Source organism: Erpetoichthys calabaricus, chromosome 12 (assembly GCF_900747795.2).
Source record: "Erpetoichthys calabaricus chromosome 12, fErpCal1.3, whole genome shotgun sequence".
Classification (NCBI taxonomy): Eukaryota; Metazoa; Chordata; class Cladistia; order Polypteriformes; family Polypteridae; genus Erpetoichthys; species Erpetoichthys calabaricus.
The window spans coordinates 135,001,412-135,018,278 of NC_041405.2; the positions used below are offsets into that span (position 1 = coordinate 135,001,412).

The 16,867-nt window shown below is 41.4% G+C and overlaps 1 protein-coding gene across 9 annotated transcripts in view; it reads left to right on the forward strand.

Annotated features, from left to right (window-relative positions):
• The window catches only part of LOC114662690 (unconventional myosin-IXb), a 99,545-nt gene that overhangs the window by 61,271 nt on the left and 21,407 nt on the right, over positions 1-16,867 (forward strand). For 6 of the 9 annotated variants that reach the window (XM_051935099.1, XM_028816309.2, XM_051935095.1 and 3 more), the window contains exons 6-25: positions 1,137-1,237; positions 1,337-1,466; positions 1,551-1,640; positions 1,754-1,870; positions 1,972-2,106; positions 4,547-4,668; positions 4,907-5,048; positions 5,354-5,549; positions 5,676-5,751; positions 5,974-6,066; positions 9,549-9,662; positions 10,558-10,597; positions 12,219-12,341; positions 12,432-12,512; positions 12,823-12,933; positions 13,014-13,136; positions 13,274-13,423; positions 13,511-13,668; positions 13,749-14,576; positions 14,902-14,980. In XM_051935099.1, coding sequence (XP_051791059.1) covers positions 1,137-1,237; positions 1,337-1,466; positions 1,551-1,640; positions 1,754-1,870; positions 1,972-2,106; positions 4,547-4,668; positions 4,907-5,048; positions 5,354-5,549; positions 5,676-5,751; positions 5,974-6,066; positions 9,549-9,662; positions 10,558-10,597; positions 12,219-12,341; positions 12,432-12,512; positions 12,823-12,933; positions 13,014-13,136; positions 13,274-13,423; positions 13,511-13,668; positions 13,749-14,576; positions 14,902-14,980 — 3,009 coding nt within the window. The remainder of the gene's footprint in view (positions 1-1,136; positions 1,238-1,336; positions 1,467-1,550; positions 1,641-1,753; positions 1,871-1,971; positions 2,107-4,546; positions 4,669-4,906; positions 5,049-5,353; positions 5,550-5,675; positions 5,752-5,973; positions 6,067-9,548; positions 9,663-10,557; positions 10,598-12,218; positions 12,342-12,431; positions 12,513-12,822; positions 12,934-13,013; positions 13,137-13,273; positions 13,424-13,510; positions 13,669-13,748; positions 14,577-14,901; positions 14,981-16,867) is intronic. The other 3 variants (XM_051935102.1, XM_051935096.1, XM_051935097.1) reach the window with 2 other exon arrangements.

A 16,867-nucleotide genomic window follows, 5' to 3' on the forward strand; every position in this document is an offset into this window, starting at 1 on the left:
TCATAAAGGAATATGCATCTCCCTCTGTCTCTTTATTTTTTCTCCCTTCCAAAACACAAGGTGATTGGGCTGTATGGTAGTGGTAAATTGGCCAAATATACAATGTCCATTCCAGTACATCCTCCCTCTGCCAAAATTACATCTGTTCTCCAACAAAACATCTCTGCTCCCTGCAGTAAAGCTCCATCCTCCTTCCTGCTTCTTTCAAAATAACACCCAATCTCTGGCAAAATGCCATCTTCCTCCTGCCTTCAACCTCAGCCAAAATCACTTTCTCCTCCACCCTACCTCAGACAAAAAAACAAGAAAAGGGCAAGTTGGACAATTAAGAGGGGGGTTTGGGAACTGTCACTCATTTGTACAATGATAACGTTAACCTGCCCAATTTTTTTTTCTAAAGGCCAATCATTAGAGAATTGATACATATCTGTCAACCTTTGTTTCAAGCTACCCATCCCTCTTCACAGTTAATATGGCCAGGAATACAGTTTAGACAGCAATTTAAACATTTTTTTCTTTGAAACTCCTGCATGCAGTAGTTTCATTATGCCTTTTGGCATTTTGCTAATGTAAAATTATTTATAATAGACATTTTTATAATCTGCTTTTTGAAAATTATAAAGAATTTAAAGTGTAAAGCGATAATATTTACTTCCTTGATAGTTACAGGATTGTGGGACATTGTGCATTTTAGGACTGTGATGCATTTTTCTAGTACGTTAATAATTTGGGAAAAAACTTCATATTTCAATAAAGAAAATGCATCCCATGCATGTTTTAAAATATAGCTGTGAAAATGCATACTGTAAGTAGCAATGGATAACATTACTGGCAGCTGGAGTTAGGAGGGAGGATTGAGTGACTGTGTACTATGTACCCATCTAATAGTGTTTTTTCTTTTGCCTTTATTCAATCATTTATGTAAGTGCACCTGTGTGCTTTGTATGTGAATCTACATATCGTCAGTCATTCCAAGGAAAATAGTGTATCTGATGAAGCTACATGCTGACTTCTGTCACTGTATATGTACTTATGTAGTTTTACTGTTATATGTATTTGCCCTTGTGTGCTCGTCTCTCTGCTTTATATGATGCACTGTTGTCTGTTTGTCTAATTAAACAAATCTGCTCTTACAGGAGAACTTTCAAATTGAAGATGGTGAGGACCATAGGCATGAATTTCAGCGGCTCAAACAAGCCATGGAGATGGTTGGCTTCCTCCCAGCCACCACAAGACAGTAGGGATCAGCTAAATTTGGAATTGGTGTTGGGCATGTAAAGTGTTGGAAAATAACTGAATTTTTTCTGATATGGGCTTGGACCTTTTGTCTGCACAGGATTTTCTCAGTGCTGTCTGCCATATTGTACCTTGGGAATGTAACATATAAGAAAAAATCGACAGGGCGAGATGAAGGACTTGATGTGGGTCCTCCAGAGGTGCTGAGCATCCTGTCAGAGCTTTTAAGGGTGCGTGGCTAAACTATCACTGCTATTTTGTAAACTCTGTGATAAGCCCACAAAGGCTTACTTTGCCATCTTTTTGCTTTGCAGGTGAAACAGGAACTGCTGGTGGAAGCACTGACCAAGAGGAAGACTGTCACTGTCAATGAGAAACTGATCCTGCACTACAGCCTCAATGAGGTGCAAAATGAAGGAGAAAAGAAGAAATAGAGGGAACTAGCTGTCCGTTACCTTTTCTATCTCATAACTTTGACTCTCCTTTCTCTGTTTGTTTTTTTTTTTCACCTCTTTAGGCTGTCACGGCTCGTGACTCCATGGCAAAATCACTGTATAGTGCCTTGTTTGATTGGATTGTGTTGCGCATCAACCACGCTCTCCTCAACAAGAGAGACATGGAAGAGTCTATTTCTGTAAGATAGGTGCCATGGCAACCTGACAGTAATAGTGAATGGGCTCACAGGTACCATCTTATGTTCCCTCACATTTTTCTTACCTATTTTTTTTCTTGCAGTGCCTATCCATTGGGGTCCTAGATATCTTTGGATTTGAGGACTTCAAGACCAATAGCTTTGAGCAGTTCTGCATAAATTATGCCAATGAGCAGCTTCAGTACTACTTCAACCAGCACATCTTTAAGCTGGAGCAGGTAAACCTGGACCATGCTTCTCCATGTCTATTGTAACTTTTTGACACTATATCACCAGATTGTTTTCTTTACAGTCTTGTTGTCTGTGCTATTGCTTAATCATCTAAATCATCCATCCATCCATTTTCCAACCCGCTGAATCCGAACACAGGGTCACGGGGGTCTGCTGGAGCCAATCCCAGCCAACACAGGGCACAAGGCAGGAACCAATCCCAGGCAGGGTGCCAACCCACCGCAGGACACACACAAAGACACGCACACACTAGGGCCAATTTAGAATCGCCAATGCACCTAACCAGCATGTCTTTGGACTGTGGGAGGAAACCGGAGCGCCCGGAGGAAACCCACGCAGACACGGGGAGAACATGCAAACTCCATGCAGGGAGGACCCGGGAAGTCATCTAAATCAGCTATTTGGAAATTAATAGCTTAGCCCATGATTTTTTTTTGTTGGTCTAGTTTGTTACAAGGGGGCTCCGCCCCCTGCTCGCTTCGCTCGCCTACCCCCAGCGTTTTGAACCCGTGCCCGCTGGGCAGACGTGTGAGGATGACGCACGTTTAATATGGAGCGTTCGCCCGTGTCACTCTGGGGCCCTCCACTGTTAATACGGAGCCCCGTCCGTACTATTATGCGGTGCATTGAGGAGTACTGCGGACCCCATAGTGTTTCCCGTTTTCAGTTTGTATTTCTGTCAGTCGAGCTGTTGTTTTTGAAGCTTTTGAATTCCGGTCTTCATTATCTGTAACCTGCTGTCCATGTGTTTGGCCCACTCGTTTAACCTGTTTATGACGTTTTACTTTGCTTTCTACTCTGTCTTTCATTTGTGACCTCGCTTTATTCTGCTTTTGTTTCAATGACACCTGGTCCGTGGTGATTATATTTTCCCTTTTTCGAGTAATAATTTTCATTTGTTTGCGATACTGTGATGTTTATCGTACTGTTAATAATGCATTACTGTAATGTGATTCACCTATGCTGTATAGTTTGGACGTGTGAGGATGACGTATGTTTAATACGGAGCGTTCGCCCGTGTCACTGTGGGTCTCTCCACTGTTAATACGAAGCTCTTTCCGAACTATTATGCGGTGCATTGTGGAGCACTGCGGACTCTGTAGTGTTTCCCGTTTCACTTCGTATCCCGTTTAGTCGAGCTCTGTCTTTTTGGAGCAGTGTCTGCCTGGTTTGCGGCATTTCAGACGCACGTTGTAGGCACTTGCGTTCATTAATTTTATCCAGGCAGGCGCGTGTTTGTATCTCGGTCACTCGAGCTGTGTCGTGTTGAACCCATGCCTGCTTTGCTTATGCAGTTTGAGACGCGCGTTGTAGGCGTCCACATTCATTAGATCTACGCATTAGTGCCACTCACAATATGGCGGCGACACCTGCGCCTTCCGTATTATGTCGGGTTTTACCATGCTGTGTAGGCGCGTTTACCTTTTGTACTTCACCGCGCGTTCTGATGCCCGATGTAGGCGCCTGCACCTTCTGGGTCCGCCTACGCTGTGTGGTGTGGACGTTTAACTGTCGTTGTTTCTGCCTTTATATTCTGTATCTCGGTGTGCATGTGTTTCGTGCCTAGGTTTTTTTGAAGCTGTTGCATTCCAGTTTTCATCATCTGTAACCCGCTCTCCATGTGTTCGTCCTCGTTCTTTAATCCCTTTATGAAGTTTTACTTTGTTTCCTACTCTGTGTTTTATTTCTGACTTCGCTTTATCCCGCTTGCGGCATGTCAGACGGTTCGTAGTCTCTCTCGTTTTACTCTGGGGAGGGGGGCATTGTTCTGTAACCTGCTCTCCATGTGTTTGTCCCTGTTCTTTAACCTCTTTATGACGTTTTACTTTGTTTCCTACTCTGACGGTTCGTAGTTTCTCCCGTTTTGCTCTGGTGCGGGGGGGTAGGGCTTTGTGTGGCGCCTGCGCACGTGCGTAGTCTCTCCCGTTTCACTCGGGGGGGGGGGGGGGGGGGGCTTTGTTTCTTTAATACCTTTATGAAGTTTTACTTTGTTTCCTACTCTGTGTTTTACTTCTGACCTCGCTTTATCCCGCTTGCGGCATGTCAGATGGTTCGTAGTCTCTCTCGTTGTACTCTGGGGAGGGGGGCTTTGATCTGTAACCTGCTCTTCATGTGTTTGTCCCTTTTCTTTACCCTCTTTATTACGTTTTACTTTGTTTCCTACTCTGACGGTTCGTAGTCTCTCCCGTTTTGCTCTGGTGCGGGGTTTGGGGGGGATGGGGGGGGGGAGGGGCTTTGTGTGGCGCCTGCGCACGTGCGTAGTCTCTCCCGTTCCACTATGTCTTTTGCGTCCACGGGCAGGTCCCTGCGTCCATATCCGGTTTACCATTGTCGTTTAGTAATATGGATGACCATTGCTTTGTTTAATCCTTGTTGATTTTAAAGACCCCACTCTCAATTACTGTTTCTCTGTAATGAATTTTGCAGGAAGAATATAAGAGTGAAGGCATTACATGGCATAACATTGACTACACGGACAATGTGGGCTGCATCCAGCTGATTAGCAAGAAGCCTACAGGCCTCTTCTATCTGCTCGATGAGGAAAGCAAGTAAGTGCCTGAGATTGAATTAGACCTAAATAAGGTGGGTTGTTTAACATGAAATGTATCTGGCCAGTCTTTTCCCCCTTCCTCAACTTCTATACTTGATTGGGAATGATTTGGTAAGCTTCCCTGAGTACTGTAGACTGAAAAGCTCTGTATTATTCTCACTAACTGAAACTAGCCAGCCTGTTTCTTAGGCTGCTGGATCATTGTTTTTCATTTAGAAATGTCTTGTCCCACACAGCTTTCCTCATGCTACTAATGAGACTCTTTTGGCAAAATTCAAGCAGCAGCATGAGGACAATCGTTTCTTTGTGGCAACACCAGTACTGGAACCAGCGTTCATCATTCGCCACTTTGCAGGAAAGGTCAAATACCAAATCAAGGCAAGTCCTTAAAGAGTTTAGCACAGATCTGTCTGAAAGTCTGCCTGTACCAGTTTATATTTAAAGAACATGCTTTTGGAAATTGCAATAGTTATGCACTTGCACAATTAAATTTATTTGGCTGATGCCTTTATCCAGGGCGACTTATAACCTTTATGATACAATTGATTACATTTCTTTTGGTTTTCTAGTTACAGCACAAGCAGGTCAAGTGATTTGCTCACAGTCACACAGTGTCATTAGCGGGATTTAATTTATTTGCTGAATTCATTAATTAATCATTGATTTCATGCTCGCTTGTTTAGGATTTCAGGGAGAAGAACACCGACTACATGAGACCAGATATTGTGGCACTTCTCCGCAGCAGTGATCGAGCCTACATTCGTGAGCTTGTTGGCATGGACCCAGTAGCAATGTTCCGCTGGTCAATCCTTCGAGCCACTATTCGTGGTATAGCAGCTTTTCAGGAAGCTGGGAGAGCTTGGGCTGCCAAGACAGCAGGTATATTGAATTATCCAGTTTTATGTTTGTGGTATGCGGTTGGTAAGCAGGTAATGATTAGTTGAAAGACACTTGCTAAAAAAAAAAGTGCAAAATCTGTGACTTTTTACATTTTTTTTAATATAGGTGTTGTACGACGAGGCTCCCGTATACCACTTGGAGAGTTAAAGAGAGCTAATACACCCATTGAGAAGATGTATCGGTAAGGAGGAGCCTACAGTATACAGGTTGTTTAGCTTCTGTCGATTTGCATGGAAACATAAAATCTAGGTGTAAGAGACTAAAGGGCTCATTGTCCTGACACTCTGCACCATGGACCCCCCACCCACTATTCGAGTTCCCTTGTTTCTTTAGTCAGTCAGACCGAAATACATTATCTGTGCCCCCTTACTCCTGACAGAAGTGTTACCTTTTCCCTCCACAGCCGCTGCTCGCTTCTCGATTTCTCCTTTGATAAGTCTGAGGAGCTACCTCTAGAGGCATTTGAGGACATCTTTACTTACTATGACAATAAGAAGTAAGTGGCCTCACACTTCAGGGTTGGGGATCTGATCTCCAACCTCCTCTGTCTACTTATAGAGACATGTGCAATACAGACATTGAGGGCAGACGGATTAGAAAAGAGGTACGATGTACATTGAACTAATAGGTTGTATTGATTTGGAAACCTTTCACAAGAGGAGTACCAGGACAGGAAGAGAGCAAGTCATGTGCTAAATAATGTAGCAGATGGCTCATTACAGACTGTCATAGCACCATTTTTATTCTGAGTAAAAATAATGTGGTGTTTGTGTGTGTGTAATGCTAAAGAACTGTTTTGTTGCCTACATGTGGCGTTTATTGAGTTTCCTCCTTTATCCAGCTTGTTTGTTGTTAATGTATGTGACAGGAAGGTGCTGCAGGCTGCAAACCTCTGATAAAAACAGAAAAATGAGAAAGAGTCTGGTCTTCACTGGGGATGTTGTATGGCTGTAGAAACCAGATACTGTATGAAATTGGTGCATTTCTGCATAACAAAGATTCAGGTAGACTGGGTAACATCCCTGCAGTTGTGGCAAGCTACAACTTAATGAGACGATAGGTGTAGCTGGTAGGTAATAAGGGAAAATACTAGGTTCTGTATGCATCATTTTTCTCAAACAATTAAAGGAAAAAAATGAAGTTAAATTAGAAAAAAAAGTTCTATGTAGGAGAAATTGCAACTTTTAAGTCTTTGGAAAATTTATTAAATTTATCATTAATGAGAGTACTTAATGCTGTGTTTGAGAAATGTAAAGCTGTTAACTAATAGCTATGTTTTAAATAAAGTAAATAGCTATGAAAAATGTAAATTCATTTCTCATTGCTTAAGATATACAATAAAACAGATCACAATTTAGGGAAACAAAGGGTTTTAATTCATTGCAAGTTAATTATAATTATATAAGTTAACCAGTTTTGTTGGCAGTTGCACTCTTAAGTATCCTGGCATCTTCTGTTATTCGTTTATTTAAAAACAAAGCATGTATTTTTAAATAATTTGACATTTACTGAAGCAATCAATATGCAAGTAGTGACTAGATGTTCTGAGCCTGACCTGTTAAGAGAAACATAAATAATTAAAAGTTTCTAAGTAGTTATCCCCTAACCATTTTCAATGTTTGGTTCAACCATCTCTCAGAGCTATTGCAGCAGTTAGTCATTTTGGACAAGTCTCTACTAGTCTTGCACAATATAATGGAGTAAGGTCTACCAATTCCTCCTTTCAAAATATCTCAAGCTCTGTGCTAGGTTATAGTTGGAGAGCTGCAGTGAACAGCAGTTTTTAGGTCTTGTCACAGATATGATTAAGGTTAGGACTCTGACTACGTAGTTCAAGGACATCATTTTTGTTCTCATTTTAAGCCACTCCATTGTTGCTGTGGTTTATTGTCCCATTAAAATGCACACTTCCTCCTCAGTTTAAGCATTCTGGCAGCCTCCAGGATCTGTTTGTATGTTCCAGCATTCCTTCCTATCAGTCCTCTCCATATTGTCAATCCTTGCTGCTGAAAAGCACCTCCACAACACGATACTGCCACCACCACATTCTACAGTGGGAATGGTGTAACCTGGACTTGGTGATTTGCAGTGTTAGATTAATGCCACACATACCGCTTAGTGTTCAAACCAAACTATGCTTGTTTTGTTTTTGTGGAAAATGTCTACCCCACTGTTGAACCTCAGCATGGGATTACATCAGGGATTGGTTCTGAGCCATTTCTTATTTGCAGTGGTGCTTGACAGATGACATTAGACAGGAGTCCCCGTGGACTATGATGTTTGCTGATTATATTGTGATATGTAGCAACAGTAGCGAGCAGGCTGAGGAGACCCTGGAGAGGTGGAGATATGCTGTAGAGAAGAAAGGAATGAAGGTCAGTAGGAACATGTGTGTAAATGAGAGGGAGGTTGGTGGAATGGTGAGGATGCAGGGAGTAGAGTTGGCAAAGGTGGAGGAATTTAAATACTTGGGATCAACAGTTCAGAGTATTGAGAAATGTGGAAGAGAGATGAAAATGAGACTGAAGGCAGGGTGGAATGGGTGGAGAAGAGTGTCAGGAGTAATTTGTGACAGACAGGTATCAGCAAGAGTGAAAGGGAAGGTTTACAGGATGGTAGTGAGACCAGCTATGTTATATGGGTTGGAGATGGTGGCACTGACCAAAAAACAGGAGACAGAGCTGGAGGTTGCAGAGTTAAAGATGCTAAGATTTGCATTGGGTGTGACAAGGATGGATAGGATTAGAAATGAGTACATTAGAGGGTCAGCTCAGCTTGGATGGTTTGGAGACAAAGTCAGAGAGGTGAGATTGCATTGGTTTGGACAAGTACAGATGAGAGATGCTGGGTATATTGGGAGAAGAATGTTAAGGATAGAGCTGCCAAGCAAGAGGAAAAGAGGAAGGCCTCAGAGAAGGTTTATGGATGTGGTGAGAGAAGACCTATGCTGGTGATGGGTGTAACAGAGCAAGATGCAGAGGACAGGAAGATATGGAAAAAGATGATCCGTTGTAACAACCACTAACTGGAGCAGCTGAAAGAAGAAGACTGTTGAACCTCCGCAAGAGGGAGTTAGCCTTTTTGTTATGAGGGTATGAATACTAGCAAATTGATAAGTTTTCTATGTGTTTCTTTTATGGAACAATTCTTAATTTAATATATTGAAGTACTTATTTAAGGCACTGCAAATTTCTCCTTGGTAGAGACCTTGTTGATGCAGTGCAAAAGGCTTAGGCACTTGTGAAAAAGTGCTGTAAAGTGGGAATGCATTTAAAAATAATGGCATTAATGTGTATTAATAAACATCCTAAATAGTGCAGTAACCAATAAAAATTAAATCAGTGCATGGTGTGGCCTCCCTCTGCCTTCAAAATAACAGAAGTGTACTTTCTGAGAAAGGGACAGGGTACACTTGCATATAGTTTCTGAAGGACCTTGCACGGTAGGTTGTTACGTTTCTGTTGGAGAAATTTCCACATCTCCACTGCAGACTTTGGTTGTCAGCCTTGCTTCTGTTTCTGCAAGTAATCCCAGATTGGCTCAGTGATGGTTAGATCAGAGCTCCGTGTGGGCCATACCATCTGTTGCAGGATTTAGACTTGTTTTCTTTTTGTTTCCTGTATTTACCATTAGTCATACATGTCTGTTATGACCCCCACATTCTCTGTCCTGGTCCTCGTGAGAGATTTTAAATTTCTACTATCTGTCTACACTTGTGCCCATCACACAATGTCTGTGTTGATGTCTCAATAAAATGCAGAGGTGTACAGGTAAGTATATATGTGCATGAGAGGTTAAACTACCCATTAGGCCGCTACAAAACTGGTGTAGGGTTCTTCTCTTGTCACTCATCTCTGAGTCAATGTAATTAACTGGGATCATGGTGCATACTTTCCTGTAACTGGTATCTGGGTCTGCTTTCTTCTCTTTATTTTAACCCATTACCCTTTGTTCTCTGTCCTTCTGGGCACCAATCAGAGATCAGCATGCTCAAATCATGAAAAGTATTAGAGGCCTACAGCTGGACAGTGAAGATCCCGGCAAGTTTCTACGTTCATGGAGACGAACCCAGCAGCCTCGCAGTCATGATCAGTGAGTTTAAGCCCCAGTGAAGCTGCTGAACTACTGCTTGGCAGATCCCCACCCATGACCACAATACATGGTCGACCTGTACAGCAGTGCATGGCGCTCATCTGACTTTCAGCCAGATTTATGCATCTCAGCTCAATAGCACATTTAAGTATGATATACATGGAGCTGCTTTGGCGATGTGAACAAGCAACTATAGCCTTTTCTTTAATTGCAGTTCTTCACTTCTTCAGTTAGTAAAGTTTATTAATCTGGAGTCACATCTCACAAATCCCTCATTATGTGTTCAGGGCTCTGGGCTTTCTTCTAAATGGTATTAGGGCATGTCATAGTGTCACAGAAACAAGGAGCATTATTAAAGTATTTGGCTTGAAGAAAATGGTGGACTGCATATAAATGGGTTGATGTCGTGGGGCTGTTTAGAAGCATGTATGATTTGGTTTTGCTCTACTGGGTAAAGGAAGGAAGAATTGAGTGAACATTGCTGGAGCAGGTGTGCTTCTTAATTGCATCAGTTGAGAATTCAGGATATCAAGTGGATTGGGTCATGTTGAGCAAAGGTATTTAGATTTTGAGGTAAAGATGATGAGTGTTATTAGGCAACCAGAGGAAAATGTGGAGGAGTGTTGAGTCGGTTAGAGACCGGTAATTTACAGCCACATATGTATCTAGCCAATGGAAGCCTGGTTTGTTTGTGGATGATTGAGCCTGTCTTTCACTAGACATTTGTCGGCTAGTGCCTGGGCCTCTTGGGTACCTAAAGCCTGGTCACTTCAACAGCATGATTCACATAATGCATGGCTTTCTGCACTAACTACAAGAACTTACAACTTATACTTACAACTCTAAACCTAATCTCAACTTCAGGTAAACATCTCTGAATATTATTTCTTAATAGGAAAAGCAGAACAAACAAGCAAAAGCAGTTAATTCCTAAGGTATGTAACAGCATTTTTTTGTATTCTGGATGTGCCTGTCATTTTAATGCAAACTGCTCAAAAAATTAAAGGAACACTTTGAAAACACATCAGATCTCAAAGGGAAAAAAATCATGCTGGATATCCATACTGATATGGACTGGGTAATGTGTTAGGAATGAAAGAATGCCACATCATTTGATGGAAATGAAAATTATCAACCTACAGAGGGCTGAATTCAAAGACACCCCGAAAATCAAAGTGAAAAAATGATGCGGCAGGCTAGTCCATTTTGCCAAAATTTCATTGCAGCAACTCCAAATCGTACTCAGTAGTTTGTATGGCTTGAATGCACGCCTGACAATGTCGAGTGGGGCATGCTCCTAAAGACGACGGATGTCCTCAGGGATTTCCTCCCAGAACTGGACTGGGGCGTCACTGAGCTCCTGGACAATCTGAGGTGCAACCTGGCAGCGCCGGATAGACTGAAACATAATGTCCCAGAGGTGTTCTGTTGGATTTAGGTCATGTGAGCGTGGGGACCAGTCAATGGTATCAATTCCTTCATCCTCCAGAAATTACCTGCATACACTCGCCACATGAGGCCAGGCATTGTCATGCACCAGGACGAACCCAGGACCCACTGCACCAGTATAGGGTCTGACAATGGGTCTAAGGATTTCATCCTGATGGCAGTCAAGGTGCCGTTGTCTAGCCTGTAGAGGTCTGTGCATCCCACCATGGAAATGCCTCCCCAGACCATCACTGACTCATGCTTGAACAATGTTACAGGCAGCATAACCGTCTGTCACATGTGCTCAGGGTGAACCTGCTGTCAACAGTGAAAAGCACCGGGCACCAGTAGTGGACCTGCCAATTCTGGTATTCTATGGCAAATGACAGTGAAGCTCCACGGTGCCGGTCAGTGAGCACAGGGACCAGTAGAGGACGTCGGGCCCTCAGGCCACCCTCATGAAGTCTGTTTCTGATTATTTGGTCAGAGACATTCACACCAGTGGCCTGCTGGAGGTCATTTTTGGGCTCTGGCAGTGCTCAAACAACCCCCTCTCTCTTGACCAAAGGAGCAGATACCGGTCCTGCTGATGGGTTAAGAACCTTCTATGGCCCTGTCCAGCTCTCCTATAGTAACTGCCTCCTGGAATCTCCTTCATGCCATTGAGACTATGCTGAGAGACACAGCAATCCTTCTGGCAATGGCACGTATTGATGTGCCATCCTGGAGAAGTTGGACTACCTGTGCAACCTCTGTAGGGTCTAGGTGTTTCCTTATGCTACCAGTAGTGACACTGACCATAGCCAAATGCAAAACTAGTGAAAAAACAGCCAGAAAAGATGAGGAGGGAAAAATGTCATTGGCCTCCACCTGTCAAACCATTTCTGTTTTGGGGGTCGTCTCATTGTTGCCCCTCTATTGCACCTGTTGTTAATTTCATTAATACCAAAGCAGCTGAAACTGATTAACAACCCCCTCTGCTACTTAACTCACCAGATCAATATCCCAGCAGTTTCACTGACTTGATGCTATACTCTGGTTAAATAGTGTTCCTTTAATTATTTTGAGCAATATATATGGGTGCTCCTTCAGTTATCTTGAGCATTTGTGTCTGCATAATTTCCACAGAACTTGTTGGATTCTCAGTCTCTGAAGCACATTGTCAGCATGACACTCTATGATCGCACCACTAAGGCATTATTACACCTGCACAAGAAGAAGAAACCCCCTAGCATCAGTGCACAGTTCCAGGTGGGCACTATGTACAGCTATTTGGCATGCAGCTTCTTGCAAGTAAGAGACTAAATCCAAGTGCAACATCTCATCCTTTTTCTTTTGCAGACATCACTAAGTAAATTGCTGGAAACGTTAGGCAAAGCAGAACCTTTCTTTATCAGATGCATCCGTTCAAATGCGGGGAAGGTAGTATCACATTTTATTATTATGAGCACGGATGAAGGGTTATCGGGCATGCATAGTTATGTAATAATTTGACTGGCAGAGATATGAGTAACTGAATCTGTGTGCAGAATAGGGAAGGGATTAAAGGTGTTGGCTACTCTGGCAAGACATACAAAAGTAGTTTGGGTTAATTGTAGATTTAGGGGATAGCGTGAACTCTGAAGTGACAAAGTTCTGACGAGTGATTTCAGTTAATGTAAACAATGCCAGGCTTGAGAGAGAGTGAATTTTTATAGACCTTTTTATGGGAAATGTATGTTTTTCCTTGCAGAGGGAACTCTATTTTGATGAGGCATTAGTGCTGCAACAGCTGCGTTACACAGGGATGTTAGAGACGGTTCGAATCAGGCGCTCTGGGTATAGTGCCAAATATACATTTCAGGTAAGTTGAGCCTTTCAGATGAGACAGTAGTAAATGTGAGGTGACAGTAGAATCAATGACATATTTTTTTATGATAAAAGGAGTTTATTGATCATTTCCGGGTCCTACTGCCGAAGAATTCCAGAGCAACCCAAGATGTGATCTCTGCCCTCTTCACAAAAATGGAACTAGATAAAAACAACTACCAAATAGGAAGAACCAAGGTTTGTTCTGTTGAAGTTTGGACTTTGTTTTTTGTGGTACAGTGGATTATTGATGTTGCATAGTTTATGAACAGAAGCATGAAACAAAGCATAATAATGTCTAGGTTTTGCCCATCTTCTCTTGTTTGTATTTGCAGGTATTCATGAAGGAATCCGAGCGCCAAAGGTTGCAGGATATTCTTCACAATGAGGTAATTCAGAAGATTATCTTTCTTCAGCGCTGGTTCCGTGCCATACTGGACAGGAGGCGATTTCAGTGTATGAGGAGAGCAGCTATCTCCATTCAGGTATTATTCTCTACTATAGTGATATAAACTGTCTTGTATGTTCAGTGAAACCCTTGCATGAAGTTTATTTTTAATCACTGTTTCCAGAGGGAATGGCGTACCTATCGCTTTTACCAGAAGAATACAGCAGCAAGGATTATCCAGACTTTGTGGCGTGGTTACCGTCAAAGAATGATATACCAGAAGCAACTGCAAACAGTTCTGAAGATTCAAGCTATAGCCCGTGGACGCTCTGCACGAGAACGGTACATTTTAGATTTTCCTGCTTTATTTTTAATTTTCTATACTGTTCTCTTTTTTTTTAATCTATCTTTATCAATTTCAGGGCCAGTAACCTACTTAAAAAGAAGCAAGAAGCTGGGGAGACAGAGAGACAGCTACGTGCCAATATCCAAGCAAAAGAGGACAGTACCCAGCCCACAAAAGAAATCAAACCCATTAATGAGGTGGGGAGGCCTGCTGAGCAGCAAATCTACAAGCATTCTGCTAAGAATGAAGGAGAACATCAAAATGGAACTTCCAGCAAGAATGAGACTGCGCGGGCAGCTGAGTTGCAAATGGACAAGCATCTTGGAGGGATTGAAAGGTGGCAGCCAGTTAACCCAATGATGGATAAAACGTTCCCCAAAAATGAGGTAGAGCAACCAACTGAGAACCTTAAAGATGAGAAAGACAGAAAGACCCCTCTGCTGTCCCAGAAAAGCCTTTCTACTGAGAGTATTGACAGACATCCTAGTAATCAGGAAAAAAGAGAGCGGCGCAGACAAAGGGGCCTTGAGCATGACAAGCTGCAAAACAAGCTGGCATCCAGTGCCAGCCTAGAAGAACATGTGCCCAATACAGTTTTCAGTGAAAAGGAGCCAGTCAGAACAGACTCCAAGGAGCTAGACCAGTACATTTATATTGAAGTGAAAGTAAAGGATTCTCCTGGGAAGAAAGATGGCAAGCCAAGCCCAAGCATCTTACCTAGACCCAACTCTTTGCCTCTCAATACCATAGGGAGCAGTGAGACATCCTGCAAGGAACCGAGCAGCCCCAACAGCAGTGCACTGCAGCGATACTCTAACCAGGCAGAGCTACTGAACAAAGCAGAGCGCTGGCGAGAACGGAGCAAGCAGGAAGGAGGTCCGGTGGAGACACCAGAGCATTTTGGGTAAAAAAAACTTATTTTGTATTTATGGCTGTAATTTTGGTCTAGTTGATAAAATAATTAAATGTATTGCATAAGGCTGATGGTTCAGGGCCCACTTGAGAATAGATTTAAATTAAGGAAATCAGTTTATCTGGTGGAATTAATATTTTAGAAACATGAGCAGAACTGTACTATGAAATGTTGATTTTTAGGTATCTTTAGATAAAAGCATTAGCATAAGTTTATCATTTATATAATGTTTATTTGTTGTCACATATAGTTTGAGTGAATTTGGATTGTTTTCTAATAAATCTAAAAATTCTTTCGTATTTTTTGTTTGTTGTAGGAATAAGGAGAGCCCTGCTCCTCTGACAGACAGACGACATTCTGGAGACGGTGCAGTGGGCTTATTGTCCAACAAAGAGGTAAGAACAAAGCCAGCTCACAACTCTCTGTTTAACTCTCCGTGTCTCTATTTTTTTTTGTAGCTCATGCACAAGCAGAGGTATAAGAAATTTAACAAATGAGAGGAGGCCATTCAGCCCATCAGGCTTGTTCGTTTAGCTAAAACTGTAACTAAGCTATTTCAATATCTCGTCCAGATACTTTTTAAAAGGTTGTCAAGGCTGCCCCTTTAACTACATGACTCGATAGTTTGTTCCATATTCCTGCAACTCTTTACGTATTTAAAAAAAATAAAAAAAACAGTGCTTCTTGGCTTCAGTCCTAAATATTTTTCAAGCTAATTTCCACTGGTGGCCTTACTATATGATTCACTGTTTAGTTGGAAGAATTCTGCTAAATCGACTTTATCAACGCCTTTGAGGATTTTGAAGACCTAGATTAGGTCGCCATGTAGTCTACTTTGCTTGAGATTAAACAAGTTTAATTCTGTTGAGTTTGTTCAAAGTAGGCTATGTTCTTAAGTTCTGGAATGCACTTTGTTGCTCTCCTCTACACAGCTTCAAGTACAGCTGTGCCTTTCTTGAAATTTGATGATACTCCAGATGTTGCCTCACTAGTGTATTAGATAGTCAGCATAATGTACCTCAATTTATTTTCAACAGTTTTTATAATATAACTTTATTTGCCATATATGTGTACATAGAATTCATATTAAATTCACACTTGCTATATTGCCATAAGATTTATGACATTTTTACAGACTTAGGATATCTACTGCATTCATGTTTTAACACCAGCTTGACTGAATGATATCAAGTTTTACTGTGAATGTTACATAAGTAAAATCCATATTCTTGTTTTTGTTTTACTTTTGTTTTCGGTCACTGCAGGGAATTTCATAAAAAACATGATTATTTTTATGTTAGCCTGCAGCAGCATTTCCATAGTGTTGAGATTTTAAAGCAGTTATAAGCAGTTTTGGCTTTATATGCTTTGTCAGTCCCTGTATTGAACAAGGTCCACTGTTTGTCAACTTTCTCATTTATTTAAACGTATGTGCATCTTTTTAACACTCCAGGGTAAATAAAACTGTGTTTCTTAAGAAAATCCCGTAATTTTGTTTTGTTTGACAAATGCGTACTCACATGCAGTGTGTGGAAACACTACACAGTATGTATGCATTACCAAATATAATGCTAATCTTCAGCTTCTCCTACCAAGTCTTGCATAATACACTACAAAGATAATCCTAAAGGTTCAATCATGACTAAACCCATTCTGATCCCAGCAACTGATTGTAGTGTCTTCAGTGAACCCAGATCACCACATGGTTGCTAACCATTTATAAAACATTTTTTTTTTTTTTTTTTTTTTTTTAAAAAAGTGTCGGCTAGCTTTCTTCTGAAAAAATATCCGTTCCGAAAGCTGGAAGTCATTTGCATGTGTAGTAGCCCTTTATTTAGCTCAGACTTTGATGAAGATTTTGCTGCATTGACCTTAGCCACTATTGGAGGATTCTGTTTTGACTTCCTGGAGGAATTAATATCTGGGAATTCACCTGTTCAGTATGAGCTCCTAATCTCCCATTTCTTGTTAAGCTAAAAATGAGTCTTAACGTCACTTGTAGGAATATACAATAGTTACACAATTTATTTAAAAAATAATATTCATAATATGATTACTTGATTGTAAATCCTAGAAATGCTACTGCTTTCTAACCTGTTTATAATGCAATTCAGTAGCAGAGGTTTGCTACAAACCAATTTTACTGCTAATTTTTACAGTGTTGTTTGGATAGATTATATTCTTGTTGCCAAACCAACATATAAAGCAAATGTAACAACAGATTCAAAGGAATACTTAGAAAAAAGTGTCATTATGGTTTTGTCTATTTAAAAACTGAATGT